The sequence below is a fragment of the Salvia splendens genome, chromosome 4 (genome assembly GCF_004379255.2).
Source record: "Salvia splendens isolate huo1 chromosome 4, SspV2, whole genome shotgun sequence".
Lineage (NCBI taxonomy): Eukaryota > Viridiplantae > Streptophyta > Magnoliopsida > Lamiales > Lamiaceae > Salvia > Salvia splendens.
Genome location: NC_056035.1, coordinates 23,290,997 through 23,307,108, shown reverse-complemented (window position 1 = coordinate 23,307,108; position 16,112 = coordinate 23,290,997). Strand labels below are relative to the sequence as shown.

The 16,112-nt window shown below is 41.5% G+C and overlaps 2 protein-coding genes across 5 annotated transcripts; one reads left to right on the top strand and one right to left on the bottom strand.

Moving 5' to 3' along the window:
• Positions 1-828: 828 nt before the first annotated feature.
• On the top strand, positions 829-4,218 carry LOC121799514. 4 transcript variants are annotated; one of them, XM_042198909.1, is made up of 4 exons: positions 829-1,247; positions 1,367-1,466; positions 1,564-1,894; positions 2,681-4,218. In XM_042198909.1, the coding sequence occupies exons 3-4, from the start codon at positions 1,652-1,654 to the stop codon at positions 3,827-3,829; spliced, it is 1,392 nt and encodes a 463-aa protein (XP_042054843.1). In that variant the 5' UTR covers positions 829-1,247; positions 1,367-1,466; positions 1,564-1,651; the 3' UTR covers positions 3,830-4,218. The 4 variants fall into 4 exon arrangements, with proteins under 4 accessions (XP_042054843.1, XP_042054844.1, XP_042054842.1 ...); XM_042198910.1 differs by lacking the exon at positions 1,367-1,466 and having other exon boundaries at positions 829-1,180; positions 1,570-1,894; XM_042198908.1 differs by lacking the exon at positions 1,367-1,466 and having other exon boundaries at positions 830-1,180.
• Positions 4,219-10,573: 6,355 nt separating this feature from the next.
• LOC121800853 lies at positions 10,574-11,982 on the bottom strand. Its single transcript, XM_042200347.1, has 2 exons — positions 11,264-11,982; positions 10,574-11,165 (listed from the first exon to the last, which is right to left on the bottom strand). The coding sequence occupies exons 1-2, from the start codon at positions 11,980-11,982 to the stop codon at positions 10,574-10,576; spliced, it is 1,311 nt and encodes a 436-aa protein (XP_042056281.1).
• Positions 11,983-16,112: the final 4,130 nt, after the last annotated feature.

The following is a 16,112-nucleotide window of genomic DNA, read 5'->3' as shown; positions in this document are numbered from 1 at the left end:
CAGAAGTGTGTCCATGCAGGGTTGCCTCCAGTGCCGTGATGCTGAAAGATTCATTTGTGTATGTGATGGAAAACAAGTTGAAGTGGATGCAACAGGCACATTCAGATTATAACTAAAAACTGATTATTATTTGAAAATTGTTATACCGTCATTTAGACAGAATTAAATTTCTACTATTATTAGACAAATTCTGTTATACTTGTTCATTTAGAAAATGAGGGACAACTCCAATAGCCCGTTTAGTGGCTCTCTGAATTTGTCTCTCATTATTTCTCTCTTGATGTGTCTCTCATTTTTTCTTGAACTTTAGGCTATTATTGTACTCCCTTTGTCTTATCATAAGTGAATCGGTTTTTGTTTTAGGTATCCATCATCATAAGTGAGTCATTTTTTTGTTTGGCAAAAAAATAATACTCCCTCTGTCCACCAAATAGACATATACCCTTGGGAATCCAATTTAGAAATGTCTTTAACTAAGCACGCTTAACTTTTCAAATTTTCTTAAGATTGATGTAGGAAATTTTTGTTGTGCAATTAGTAAAGGAAGAAGGATGAGAAAAAAGTAAGAGAGAAGTAGTGTTAGTGGATTGTGTATTCATATTATTAGAAAATTTTAATGTTTATTGGTTTCCATATGTAGAAATTGATCTAATTTTAGTAGACGGTCCAAGATGATAAAACTGATTTATATTTTGTAAACGAATATAGTATGTTTTCTCTATTTTACTTTTTTCTCTCATCACCTATATTGCTCTTCACTCTTCTATTTCTTTCATCTTATATTTTACTCTTCTTCATTTTATTTTTTAAATATAATTTCTTAAATATAATTTTTTATAGTTAAATATAGGAGAGAGATTAGGAAATGTCATAGGTGATTTCAAGTGGCATGCATTTAATTGAATATTCAATTCTGTATCTCGGAACATCCAATTTACGACATTCCTCTTGTGTGAAAATGAAAAAGATGATTTCAAGTGACTAAAATCGATTTGTTAATTTGTTTATCGAATTTCCTTACCAGATCCAGTTGAAGATCGAAGGAGGTCATATGAGCTTGGACCATTGAACTGAAAGAGTAATCTCCAGCGCATCTTACTGCCACTTGATCCACAGAATTGTTTTCCGCACCAGTTGTCACGAAGCTGCGTTCGGTTTCGGAACATGTTTGTGATGCACAGTTAAGTGCAAGCTCTACGATGCTCAATTCAGGAATTCCAGTGTTTTGTTGCTTTCCTTCATTTTTTGTAAGTGTCTATTTTAGGATATAGGGCTTCTATAATACTCCACATATATGAAGATACTGAATCTATTAAACTGCGATTATTCTAATGATTGATTTCATCATTTCTTAATTATACTATAGGAATATCTCTTTGATGGATTGGTAGTGATCGTGTTTACATTTGAATTTATATAGCTTTGTTGCATCAGACACAGGGCCTATTCCAGCCATTTCTTATGCTGTATGATTGCCTCCAAATTTTGTTTGTCTTTGAAGCCCAACGAGTTGGGGGTTTTTTAATCTACTTAGTTTTATAACTTTTCGTTATGATCTTCTAGTTCCAGGTTCTGGATTTAGGAGCTCCAAGCTTGAATTGTTTTGAAATAGGAGTGACAGATTCGTTTTCTGTGTTTTGAGTTGGAAGAGATGAGTGGACATCTAGCACAGGAGAAATATAAAGTTAAAGCTTCTTCCAGTAAAGGTGTGGAGGATATCCGATGCAGCTCAATTTTTGGACAGTTTTCAGAAAAAGAAATGATAAGTCAGTTAAAAGGGCTTGCTCGTGATCCTTCTATGCCACAGCTTGCACTTGATAATATCCAGCCTTTGTGGAGTCAGATTCTTGGTCTCAGAAAATTAATGGCTCTCGAAGCTTCTGAGATGCCTTGGGTATGGTTTTTGATATTCAACTCTTCCCATTGCCACATGATTTAAAATTGTAGCATTTGACCTTGCTTTATCATATACTACTTTATTTGGGCTTGATTTTTATGCATCTCTGTATAGTTTCCGCAACTTTAGTTGAACTGATATTGGGAGAGGGAAATGAATTAACAAAGAGGAAAATGAAAAGAAAAAACAAATGATTTCTTAAGAGAACTGACTACCGAGTTCCTTCTTATCCCCATTCTCTACTTTAACTGACAAATGGGAATCAACCCTGGCGGCAGTTCTGGGGGTATCACCGTTGATGGAGGAGGTGACAATAATGGTGGAAGATGGGGTGGCGATGATGGAGGGTGGTAGTGGTGGATGAGTTTGACAAACAGTTCAGGTCAACATTTTATTGGACTGTATGTTGCTTATGTTTAACATCCTCGTCCATCTTAACTGTTGAATGTTACCCTCTGATGCCCACACAATAAATGGAATATCCTGTTAGAGGCAAACATTGGATTGTATCGTATTGTGTTTTGCTTGTTGTTCCAGGGGTGTCACCCTCTTACCGTTACCTAGCATGAAACCTTGTGGTGTTAGATATGACAGATCCGTTGTTTGTGGCAAAAATATAATGTGCCCCTTTCCGTCCTAGATGAATTATAGCATAAAGATTTTTGTCATCCTTACATTTTCGCTCGGATATAACATCATTGTCCCCCACTTAAAATCAAGCTTTGTATGTTGAATAATATTCCCGTGAAATTTGCTTACAAAATATTTTTTGTTTTGTTAAAGAGAAAGCGGAAACTTGAGCAGCTTGTCAAAGATACCCTGAGAGCTCCAGGTGGCTTTGTTTCACCACACCAACAGAACATGACAAAACGCAGAAGACGGCAGTTATCCCAAGCTTCATCATCATTATCATGCTTGCTCAATTCAATTGACTCTGCCCAAAGTCATGATGAAAAATTCATCTTTGAGTCTCTAGTGACCTTCGATGAAGCTTTTCCAGAGAAACAGGTAACCACTGAATGTTCATTTGCTGATGATGTGGTAGATTTGAATTGCACCTCCAAAGATGTATCTCGGGTAGTAGGTTCTGATGAATCTGTAAATGTTTCAAACCCTTCCAGTATAGAGGACTCAACTCGTAATGTAGCACACAATTTAGCTATTAGTAACGTAGTTCGCAACTTGAATTTACCAACATTGAGTGGCACACAGAGAAAACACCTTGAGCCTTCTCATCGGTCAATCAGATTGCTGAATTTCATCGGAGATCATCTTCAAAGGAAGGTTATTCCAGTTGGACCTCGTTTTCAGACTGACGTCCCTAAGTGGGATGACACGGTGGACCTGGGCATTCGTATAAGCTCATACAAGAGTGATTCTGATAATTTGAAGTGGTTGGGTTCCCAAGTTTGGCCAATTGTAACTAGAAATATGAAATCCACTAGAAGAGAAATTGGGAAAGGGAAAAACAATTCTTGTTCCTGTGCATCCCGGGCATCTGCTGATTGCATTAAACGCCATGTACGTGAGGAAAGGCTACTTCTTCAACACGATCTGGGCCCTGCCTTTTCTAGTTGGAAGTTTGATGAAATGGGTGAGCAGGTCTCAGAGTCATGGTCTCTCAAGGAGCAACGAGCTTACAAGTCACTAATGAAAATGAGGCCATCAGCTAATGGGAAAAGCTTTTGGAAGCTTACCTTGAAGCGTTTACCCAGAAAGTCTAAGAAAGACATTGTGAACTATTATTTCAATGTTTACATTCCTCACCGCATGAGCCTACACAGGTCGTCACCAACCATAAAGCAAGTCGACACTGATGATGAGGATGAGGATGAGGCTGATAATTCTGATCACAAGGGTTTGCAGAAAGGAGCCGAAGAGAGAAGTCCTACAATCCCCAACAAGAAGGCTAGATATTTACGTACTAGTTAAGTTGTCCTTCCTAAGTCCATTGATTGAGTCCCATTAAAAGGTTCGTTTCTTGACCAATTTTTTTGTCCGATCAGCTTACCGTATATACCAACGAAAATCTTGACTTTGGATCTCAATTCATTAATCACTTAACTTTTGGTCACACCCTTAGTGTATGCATTCAAGCAGAAATGCATCATGCCAAGTATTCTGGTTGTGAGCTTTGAAAGTGGTGATGGGAGTCTTCTTGTTTATGTTTTCACAATTATGAAATTATCATGCTGTAGTGAATATGAACTCAGACTAAACTTGAGCTGAGTGGATGGAAAAGCTTTGCTTAATTTGCAGCTTTACCGCATATCAACTGTTGAATGTCTCAAAATGAAATCTTTAAATCCTTGTTTGTATCATTACCCTGTCTTCTTTGAAGTTCCAAAAAGAAAATAAACAAGAAAATCACACTTTATGTAGTTGATATAAATTCTCAAGGTCTAATTAGTGTGCTATGAGGGTTGTACGACTTGGTTAGTGTGCTCTCTTGTCTAATTTCTTGTTTACTGTTTATAATATTGTGGTCCATTTTGGTATTAAGGTTTATACTTTTGTACTTGTTGACTAGGATTAGTTATCCTTGTAGGGTTTGTAATTATTTCAGGTTTTAAAATTTTCGTAAACCTTGTTAATGAATAGTTTATGGACTTTTTTGTTTCAGCATTTATTTATGTAGTTATTATATGAGGGGACTATTTAGTTATTAGTAACAGTAACTGTAACTGATAAAGATTTATTATTCCATTATTTGGTTATTCTTTTTTAGGGTGTCATTGTTTCAAGTTTAAAATCTTTGGTAAAATTTGTTAATGAAGGTTCCTTTGTTCTACATTGTTATGAACCTTTGTTCTACATTGTTATGGTTTATGGAATTTTTTGTTTCAGCATTTTTTATGTAATTATTATCTTTTGAGGGGACTATTTAGTTATTAGTATCTGATAATGATTTATTATTCCATTATTTATAACTATGAATGATTTTAGTTGTGTCAAATTTCTTAATTTTATTTTCACTTTTATTTAATAGTTAAACTCTAGTCCCATAAAAATTGTCTTGTTTTTCTGTCAAATTTGTCATAGCGAAGATATCACATTTCTATTTTTGGAAAAAAAGTAAGTCAATATTAAGAGCATCCACGGCGAGAGCTGTGGAGGGGTAGCGCCGCGGGGAGCCGTGGCTGGAATCTCCCTCCTTAAGGATGCTTGCGGACGGTCGGACGGAAGGTGGGGTGACGAAGGCGGGGGCACGGGTGCCAGGAGGGGTGCAACCTTGGAGGGGTGGGGGATGGAATATGAAAATTGATTTTTTTATTCTCAATTTTTTTAGATACACCCCGTTAACATATATGCATCTTTATTCTTTTGTCAACACATTCATCTCTCACGAAATTTATCACTCAATGAGACATCGGATGAAAATGCTCTTCTCAATGCACTGCTTACACTCTCTCAAGGTATTATATTCACTGTGACTGTGAGGATGCTGCTCTCTGGCTATTTCAAGATTAGTTCTTCAAGGACCTTGATGGCATGAGCATATTTTTCGTTGGTGGTTCCGGATGCAGAGACCGCTATTTTTGCGCATCGCTGATGCACTCGTTGCTTGTGACGAGTAATTTCTTTAACGCCCTGACGGATCTAGATATGCAGGCCACTCAGCGTTGAGAAAATATCCATATGGCAACACTTTGGATTCGTTCGATAAATTTCTCCATATTGTCTACATAGCAGGATGCGAGAGCCTGACCGGATTGTGTCGGTGGGTGATTGCGGCTTTCCATGACACTTATTTGCATAAGCCAACATCCAAAGATGCCTCGATATTGGTGAACATGCATGATTGTCTTAATGGATTTCTCGAGATATTTGGCAACATCAATTGTATCCATTAGGAGTGGAAGATTTGTCCCGTGGCATGGAGGATTGCATTCACATTCGTACTTCGGAGTCGCTAGGGTCCAACAATGACCTCAATATGTTGAATGAGTCCGCGATATCTATCCTACATGCTCACCCGACGTACAGTTCACAACCAATGGCCGCCTAGGCAATACGCGCAATTATTTGGTTGATGGGATCTACCCACAATGTCTATGTTAGTGGAGACGATAATGTGCCTGAAAACTCCGAAGAGGATGTTATTTTCTTAGAAGCAGGAGGTGGCCCGACAGACATGGAGTGTGTGTTCAGGGTCCTCGAAGCACGTCGAGTCATAGTGTAAGGGACAACATGTGCATGGTACCGAAAAATAATCTCCTACATATTGTATGCATGTATCGTAATGCATAACATTATAGTGAAGATGAACAAAACAATGTCACGGTTTGATAAGATGAATCGGGTGCCTCAAGTTCGACCATGGTAAGCGACCCCCCAACTCAAGTGCTCTTCCAAAACTTTGCGAATTTGCAGCTCGTCGTACTTCTATGCGCGAAGAACAAATCCAAGCCAACCTCCAAGTAGACCTAATTGAAGAAGTTTGTACATGCCCAACATTTTCAAGCATTAATGTACTTTTTCATTTTTTTTAGTTTTAAATTTGTAATTTTTTTGTTTTGATAAAGTGGTTTCATGTTATATACTCCCTCCGTCTTTTGGCAAAAAGCAATAACTTTTGTTCTCTCTTACTTTACTCTCTTTTATTTTATTCTCTCTTCATTTATCTACCTTTTCTCTTTTCTACTTTATTATTCATTTACTTAATCCACATAATACAACTATAGATGAACAAAGGGATTACTAAATAAGGTACGAGGCATGGAAAGAGGGCTTCCATTGTGACTCAAATATATATTGTCCGTATTATTGTGGTACGCACTTCTAGTAAATCATCTAAATTATTTGGGCAAAATAGTAACGACACTCCTTTGTTCACAATTAATAATCATGTTTTTTATAGTTTGTACCATCCATAAAATTAATCCCTTTTCATTTTTTAAATTTTATCTATTTAATGAGTTGCGCCAACTATCAACTATCCCTCCGTCCCATAAATACGTTCACATTTTATTTTCATCCGTCCCATAAAAATATTTGCATTCTATTTTTAAAAAGTTATATCAATTTAAAAATGTAGGTCTCACTATTCACTAACACTACTTTAATTATCATTCTCCTCTCTCTTACTTACATTCTCATCTTCTCTCTTACTTTACTAATTTTGTCTTAATTCTCGTGTCATACACATTGCCCATATTTTTATGAGACGGAGGGTAGTAAAAAATATTGTAATCAGTTTTGATTTTTATGTCTTTTATACATTACTCTCTTCATCCCCCATTTAAAGTCCCGGTTTGATTTCACCCAAGCTTTAAGAAATTGTTTTGACTTTGTAACGAGTGGTAATTGTAGTGGGGTCCATTATGTGCAGTTTTATTTTGTTTCATTAAATCTTTTTACAATTTTTTTGTTTCATTAGGTTCTTACACTAAAGCATTTTAATTTACGAAGTTTTTATACTTTTATTTTTAATTTGTTGGATCTTTATGTAACAAATTTCAGAATTTAATTAACTTTACTTGTGTAATTTATTTATTTTTTTCTTATTTATTTAAAATTAATTAATTGCAATATTAACTTAAAAATCAAGGAAAAAAATAAAAACTTTATAATTTGATAACATGCAATATCAATAAATTTTCCATTTTCTGATGATTCTTTGGCAATATTGCAACTAAATTAATTTTAGTATAAACTAGAGAACAAAATAAATAAATAAATTTAACTAACTCAAGAAAAATTAATTAAATCGTGAAGTCTGTGAAATAAAGATACAGCCAAATTAAAAATAAAAGTTCAAAAATCTCTTAAATCAAAATAAAGTAAAAAAAAAACTCTTAAATCAAAATACATTGGTACAAGGACCTAATTAAACTAAAATTATAAAAGGACTTGTGATTCAAAATACATTGATACAAGAACTAAATGAACACACAATTTGTAAAAAGACCTAAAAAAACAAATTGTATTAATACCTACGAGTGAGAAAATGAAAAATTATCAAAACCAACCACCAAAGAAGCTGGGTCAACCCACATCTCTACGTCGGAAACGAAAGTTAGGATATCCCAGCTAGTCCATCCTAACCAGTGGCGCAGAGATTGGATCATAATAAATAAGGGCAGGGGTCTGAACCCCCTACCGGCAAGAAAGTCAGCAGCTCGGTTCCCTTCTCTGTAGATGTGTGAGAACCGAACATGCCGCTGAGCAGTCATACTTCGAATCAAAGCCATGTGATGTCTGAAATCCGCAGTGCCAAGCTGTCCAGATGACAACAAGGTAACCAGAGCCGCTGAGTCAAGCTCAATCCAGATGTGTGTCGAAAGCTCCATAGCCATCTCGAACCCCCGAATCAGAGCCAACAGCTCCACCTCAAAGCTCGATGATGCGTCTATTGGAGCACAGAAGGCACGCAGAAGTCCTCCATCAGAGCCTCGAACCAATCCTCCCTCCCCCGCCTCCATTGTCGATGTAGAGAAGGCACCGTCAGTGTTTAGCTTCACCCAAGGGGTATCAGGGGGATGCCATAGGACCATGAGTGACCGCAGAACACACTGTCTGGGGGAGGAAGGCATAAAATCAATCGACGTCGAACATCCCCTCCAGTGGGTCGGGGTGATCTTGCCGGCCAAGACAAGCACGTGTAGGTGGTGAGTGACCTGCCAAATAACATTAGAGTGACGAAAAGGACGACCGCCATGCTTGCAGTCGTTCCTCTCCATCCAAAGAAACCAAGCAATCAAACAGGGTACAAGAAAACTAATATGTAAGGCGGGAGCCCTCTAGAAAGAGGACCTCCGCCAGTGACCTAGTCTAAGTGCAAAATCAGTGCTCGTGTGAATCGGTGTGTGCGAGGAAGGAAACCAGACATCAAAATACTCCCATGCAGAGAACGCCGACTGACTCAAGAAAAAGACATGGCTAAGAGACATGACTGAAGGAGACCGACAACACTGACACCTAGATGCTAACTCAATCCCCCTCCTCTGCAACTTCTCATCCACTGGCAACCTACCAAATAGCAACCTCCAAATGAACACCGAGATGGTAGGGGTCAACCCTTGGTTCCAGATAAGCCCAAAAATCTCCTTCTTTGGCAGTCTAGTCCGGATGCTCTCCCAGGCTGAGGTCACAGAGAACTCGCCATGGCTAGTCAGACTCCATCGCCTCACATCCTTCACCCCCAACTCGATCGGCGTGGCTCTGATCTGGTCTATCACATCTGGAGGTACGCCAAACCTGAAAGATAAACTATGCAGCATATCCTCATCCCATGCATGCTCATGCCAATATGATGCAACGACCTGAGATTTAGGAGGATCATTTCCCTGGACGCACAGACTCCGGATGGGGCTAGCCCCAAGCCAGACATCATCCCAGAAGCTGATCTTCCTCTCACCCAAGGACCAACGAATATAATCATGCATGTATGACCAAATACGACGCAAACGACGCCAAATAGGACTATCATGTGATCAACAAGGGGATGTATGCAGATGACAAGGGAGGATACTGTACTTCTGGATCATGAACTGGGCCCAGAGAGAATCCTGTGCCAGAAGTCTCCACCACAGCTTGAAGCCAAAAGCCACTACCACTTCCCTAAAGCGGCGAATGCCCAAACCACCCTCATCAAAAGGCAAGCAGATCTGTCTCCAAGAAATACAGTGCAGCTTCCTCTTCTCCTCAGCTGTACCCAAAAAGTATCTAGCCAGTATCTGCTCCATCTCGTCCAGAAAGCCAAGAAGAGGGTTCATGACCTGTAAAATATGAAGCGGGATGGCAGCATGGGTGCTCTTAATCAAAGCTAGACGACCCCCAAAGGCAAGGTGACGATGGGACCAACTGTGTATCCTGTCCATGAGCTTCTGCCTAAGGGGCAATAGGTGACTGCCCTCCTCGCTCCTCTGAAGATCGGGACCCCAAGGTATGTGAAAGGCATCACCCCTCTCTGAAATCCTCCCACCTCCTCAACAATGCTAGCGAACTCCATGTGCTCAGTCGCCAAATAGAAGTGTGTTTTCCCATTATTCACCTTCTGACCAGACACAGCAATGTAGTGAACTAGGCATCCAACCAACCTTCCCACTGCCTCCCTATGCGCCCTAGAGAAAATGATGATATCATCCGCGTAGACAAGATGATTAATAACGGGAGCTTTTTTCCGGCATCTGTAGACCATCTCTTTATCCCCCTTGATCAGTCTATCAAGACATCTCGAAAGGTAATCTGCCGCCAAAACAAAGAGGGAAGGCGATAGGGGGTCCCCTTGTCACAGCCCCCTGGAGGATTGAAAGAAACCTGCCGGACCACCATTCACCAGGACAGAGAACCAGCATGAAGAGATGCATCTACTAATCATACCCACCCAGGCTGGTGAGAATCCCATCTTTTCCAAAGTCTTGAGCAAAAACGACCAATGGACTCTATCATACGCCTTTGCCATATCCAGCTTGAGGGCCAGATTGGGCAATCTCCCTCTACTTGAAAGTTCTTTCCCCAGGTCATGTATCAATTCTTGGGCTAGAAGAGCATTGTCACTAAGCAGACGACCCTTGATGAACCCACTCTGATTCGGTGCAATGACAAGGGGAAGTAAAGGTGCAAGTCTCGAAGCAAGGATCTTTGTGATGATCTTGTTCGTAACATTGCATAGGCTGATCGGTCTATAATCTCCCCACGTGACCAGGTTAGGCTTCTTCGGGATGAGAATGATCATGGTCGCCGTGAAACTTCGGGGCTTAAAAGCCCCACTGAAGAAGTCTCCAACAACAACCCATCCGGCCCGGACACACTATCACCACTGATCCCAAAAACTGCATCTCTAACCTCCTTATCCTGCGGCGCCGAACACAAAGCCTCCTGATCAACTGAGTCTGGGAGTGTATGGATAAGAGATAAGTCAGGTTCTGCAAGTTCCCCAACATTCGATGTCAGAAGCTGCTGAAAGAAGGCTGCCGCCGACTCCCTCATCTCGGTCTCTATCGTCAGTGCATGCCCCTCAAAATCAACCGTATGTATCCTCGACTTAACTATCTTCTGTCTGACCCAGCCATGAAAGAATTTGGAGTTCCTTTCTCCATCACTAGCCCACCTAATCGCCACCTTTTGTCTCCAAAATTCTTCCTCCATTTTGGCTGTGATGATGAACTCTACAGACACTCTACTAAATTCGGCTTTATGTGCTGGGGTCGGGTCAGTATCATATAAAATCTGTGCCTCAAGAACTGCCTGCTCTGCATCCTTTAGGTTCTGGATGATGTTGCCAAAAACCTCTCTGTTCCAAACCTTTAAGAACTTCTTGGTCCTGATGAGTTGAGCTGGAGGTTCATCATTCCATTATACCCCGTGTCTGCCTCCCACACTCTAGCAATCTCGTCCCTAAACGTCATATGTTTCACCCACATATTCTGAAATCTGAAGGCCGGTCTTGTGGTCTGGACAGAGAACTGACATCTCACCAAAAGTGGTGCATGATTAGAGCTAAATCTCGTCAGATGTGTCACTCGCGTCGTGGCAAAAACCGATATCCAATGCTCTCCAATCAATATGCGGTCCAACCGCTCCCAAAGCCCCCCCCTGTGCCACGTGAAGATTGGGCCATCAAAACCCGGGTCAATCAGCTGATATTCGGCAATAGCATTGGCAAAATCCATCATATCTCTGTGTCTGTCTGTGTCACTCCCCTGCATCTCTTCATTGGTCAAGAACATGTTGAAGTCTTCTCCCACTATCCACAGCCTGCCCTCCATAGTCAGCGAGATGTCTCCTAACTTTTCCCACAGTTCCTGTCTCGTCTCTCTCGTATGCCGCCCATAGACAATGGTGATGCAGATCGGAAATGGTAAAACTGCGGCAGAGACCTTAACGTGGAGAGCCTGTCTAGAGTTATCAACCACTTCCACTGTCCAATCATCATGAGCAAGTATCCAAATGTGACCACTTTCATTAGATCCCACAAACCGAAGGCCCTGAAAGTTCATTCCTAGAGCTGGCGGTGTCCTCTGTGGTTCAATCACTGCTGCAAACAAAATCTTGTGTTCCCAAATCAGATATCTCAGATGCCTCTTGGTGCGGGCATTCGCCACACCCTGTGCGTTCCACACTAGGAACTGGCTCGTCATGAGAAAACAAATCAGTTTGTGCGCGAGGTAGACACCCTCACCTTCTTCTTCGGTGCTTTGATCTCAAATCATCGATCCCCATCACTGGCGATCTCCAACGGCAGGCTCCCATTTCTGGAAGCCCCATTCCGTACCCCCTTTTCCCTTCTAGCCTCGTGAATAATCTGCGCATCTGCAGTCCCATCGTGCAGGACCAGGGCCATAGACGTCTCTGTCTCGAGATCATCATCCTCCAAGATATCAAATTTGTTGCTATGGACGCCGAGTCCCAAATATTCCCCCAAGATAGGGACACGGTCCCCCTAACGATAGGTGAAAGTGATCTCGGTCTGTTCCGTGATTCACCCCCGTCGTCAGTCTCAAACTCCGATCCCTCGGTCTCTGACATGGCTCGACCCTCAGTCTCCTCTAGCCTCCTCAACCTTCTTTTCTCTCTATATCTTGCTCTACTTTCTAGGCTTCTCTTCTTCTTTTCCTTGCCTTTTCTCGAAGTCGGCTGGTCAAGCATGCCGGAGTTCGGAACAAAAAGAGGCTCTCGAACCTGTAGGCTGGTATTGGGGTTGTCATTTCGGTTCGCTACTACTCTGTATTCATACCTTGCTGCCTGACCTTCCTTGTTCTGTCCCATCGCCACTGAGTCCCTCACAATATTGTCGTTCTTGCTAACACGGTTCCAACCTGATTTTGTCTCTGTCTGCGCATTTGGTTGCTCTCCCTGGGTCTGATCCCCTTGCTCTCCTCTCATCTCATTCTGCTTTTGTTGTGCCGGTCTGGAGAAGTTTTTCTTCGGTGGGGCCGGTCTCTTTTCAAGTGCATAACAGTGGTCCTCTGAGTGGCCCACATGTTTGCAGGCTGAAGCATGTATTTTTCTGGCACAGACTTTGAGATATCTATTTCAATGCAAATGCATGCATATGACAAGCGTGCACGTGTGATAGTGTCATGATCAATCTGAATAGGTTCACCAAACAATTTACCAATGGAAAACAACATAGATTCCTCAAATAGATGAATGGGTAATGCATGCAAATTGCACCAAACAACAGCAATCGGAGTCTCAAAATACAAATCAAAATCAGCAGTCCACTTAAACATTCTCATCGGATGATGATCAATAAACCAAGTATTGTTGTTATTAGCACCACTTAAAATTTTCACATAATCATCAATCTCAGAAAGGGTAATGAGGATATGCTTAGCATTGATGAAGTTCCAATTTATCGTACCTTTCAGTTTGAAATTCGTAAGGGCCTTGCGGATCGAGTGGGGGGTTGGGATGGAGTGTAAGAACTTTCCAATCAGAGCGAGCCCCATGCGACCTGCAAGCTCGTTATTATCAGTGTCAGGAAGGTCAAGGCAAGGGATACCGTCGTGTTGGGTCGTCGTGCCCCTTTGCTTCACTTTATTGGGGTCCAAGATGAAAGGTACATTCGATGGCTTTGGCTGACCCCTCCTTAAGCATATCCGCCATGGTCTTATTTCCCTTTACCCAAGGATTTGTGTTATCATTCCCGGACCCCTGCGAAGTATGGGAAGGGCATTCTTGGCTAGGTTCCTGTATGATGTTGCGATCCATCATCGCCATCCATTCCGTGGAGGGTGTAGGAAGATTATCGTTCTTTTTGGGTTTTCGGCTATGTGATGGAGGTTTGAGAGTACGCGTGTTTTTGGATGTCCGAGAGGACCGGGTGGAATTAGGATTGGACATGGGTTGGTTTGGAGGTGAAAGATCGGAAGAAGGTAAAAAGAGGTGGGTATTTTTGGGGTTGATCATGGTTTTCCATGGTTTGGGTAAATCTTGGTTGGAAGGTTTGTTGGTATTTAGGCTTTCTTGGGTGTGGATTTTGCGAAAATCACGTACCTTAAGTTTAGAAGCCGGCCTAGATGTGGGTACGATTTTAGCCCCCGGAATGGATGAAAGAACTAGTTTAATTTTTTCCCACGTGCCAAAATGTCTTTCAATTGAGCCCGATCCCGCCACGGTTGATCTAGCACGGCTGATCTCGAAGTTCGCAAATTTCACCTCTTCAGTTTGTAGTGAACGTGACTCCTCCAAGTCAAAGGAAGCATGTATTTCATGAGGAAAAATAGTATTACGTAAGGTTATTATTTCTGATACCTCCAAATTCCCCGAGCTGTCATGACGTTCAGTACCAACCCTTATCTCTTCTTTCTCCATGGATTCCGGCGAAACAGCCGGCGGTTCACGGGAGAGGTGCGTCAAAGCAAGCACCGTGCCATCGCAAACTTCCAGCGCTCCCACAGTCCGGGACGGCGTATCGCCGTCAAACCCTTCACCACCACACTTCAGTCGTGGTGGTCGCTCATTCTTCTCCGCCAACACGTCGCTGCATTCAGCCCCTCCACCAAGCGGATCCGCCATGGCGGAACCCTAAAGAAAACAAGGGCAAACCGCCACACCACCCCAGTCGCCGCCCCACCCTTGAGTTCCAACCTCGTCTGACAAGCAGACTCCCAACAACTCCGACTTGACCAAGAACAACCGGGTCTGGTCGGACAAACCAGGTCTGGCGACCAACGAAAGAGAGAAAACGAAAATCCTAGAAAAACCCTAGATTACGCCGCCGGCCACTACCGCCGCCTAATCCCTGGTCACCACCTGAACCAGCAAGACCTCCCCTACACAACCACGATGACCCCTCACCAGAAAGGCTGCCCGGCGACCAGAACGAAGACGAAAACAACGGGAGACTACCAGAAACGTAAAGCCGACACGAAAAACTCTAAACCTAATCAAAAACAGAAAAGGGAAACGCTAGACTCGAAGAAAAAGACACGAGGAATCCGATGAAACAAACGGGACCGAATTCCGACAGGTAAAACTCAAGATATCAGCAATTTCTGCATGGCAGAAATCGAAAAACCCTTCTCCAATCTCTCGTCTGTTTTTGAGTAATGCTAAGTTGGCTAGCAATAGCTTTGCACAAAAAATATTTGTAGAGAATCATCATTCATTGATCAAATAATATTATGTGAGTGCTATTCTATGTTAAGTTTTTTCTCAAATTTCAATTCATTGAGAAGTTTATCTCAAACGAATAATCATACTTGTTTGTGACATTATTCTACCAGTCTACGTGCTTGAATTTGTTCAATCTGGGTGAACATCTATATAATCTTTATGATCAGCTACTCAATTCTATCTGCGTCTTCCGCCCATCCTTGGCTCGTCGTCATTCATTAATGTCATTTTTCTATTTGGGTTTGCAGCAAGAAATTTTCAAATAAAATAAATTTTCAATCCTCTGCATTTATTCATAGGTTACATGTTAAGTAAGCTTAATTAACAAAACAAAAAATCCTAAATTATTAATTATGTGGTTAATGAATATTTACCGTTATGATTATCTGCAGGGGCAGCACAGTTGGTTCCGGATGGGCAGATTTGTATGAATGGCCAAGGATCAAATCCGACTACTGTCGTGTAGTTGCAACACCTCCCAGGCACAAGTGTGGGGCCTTGGGAGGTGGGATTATGGCATGTAGTACGTACCCAGATTTAACACCACTCACAATACTGTCGGACCGGGATGTGGGGGGACCTTAGGGTTGGGGTTTCAACCTTTTTGTATGATTATCTAAAGAACTGAAGATGGCATGTGACATCTCCACGTGTCTTTCGTCATACTAGATCACAAATCTTCTAATCTATTCTACGAACTCAAAGTTTGATCTTTGTGTGGCCAAAGCTTATCAAACATGAAAAGACTGATGGTAGAAGATGGAATTATGACTCAAGAATGGAGAAGAGAATTCAATTTTCTCTTCTTGGTATGACGGTATGAAATGGAATAAGGAGGCAATGGAATGGAGATGAGATTGGAATTGAGATTCCATGCAATTCTTGTGCTTGGTTAATGTAAAGAATACAAATGGAATGAAATTGAGTAGTGTGTGTAAATTATGTGTAGTATGTGCGGTGTGTGCAATAGGTGTAGTGTGTGTGGTGTGTGGAGTGAGTGTGCATAGTGTGTGCAGTATGTGTGTGCAATGTGTGTAGTGTGAATATTTATTACTCCACCCGTCCCCAAAGAATATGGACTTTGGGTTTGACACGAGTTTTAATGCAAAATTGAGAAAGTAAGAGAGGTAGAGAGAAAAAGTAATTA

What these genes read in the sequence shown, in the direction of transcription:
- LOC121799514 (XM_042198910.1), top strand. Translation starts at nt 1,652, where the DNA reads ATGAGTGGACATCTAGCACAGGAGAAATATAAAGTTAAAGCTTCTTCC. An exon ending in AAGCTTCTGAGATGCCTTGG is followed by an intron (nt 1,895 to 2,680) that starts GTATGGTTTTTG and finishes GTTTTGTTAAAG; the next exon opens with AGAAAGCGGAAACTTGAGCA.
- LOC121800853 (XM_042200347.1), bottom strand. Translation starts at nt 11,982, where the DNA reads ATGACGAGCCAGTTCCTAGTGTGGAACGCACAGGGTGTGGCGAATGCC. An exon ending in GCCTTCAGATTTCAGAATAT is followed by an intron (nt 11,166 to 11,263) that starts GTGGGTGAAACA and finishes TCAACTCATCAG; the next exon opens with GACCAAGAAGTTCTTAAAGG.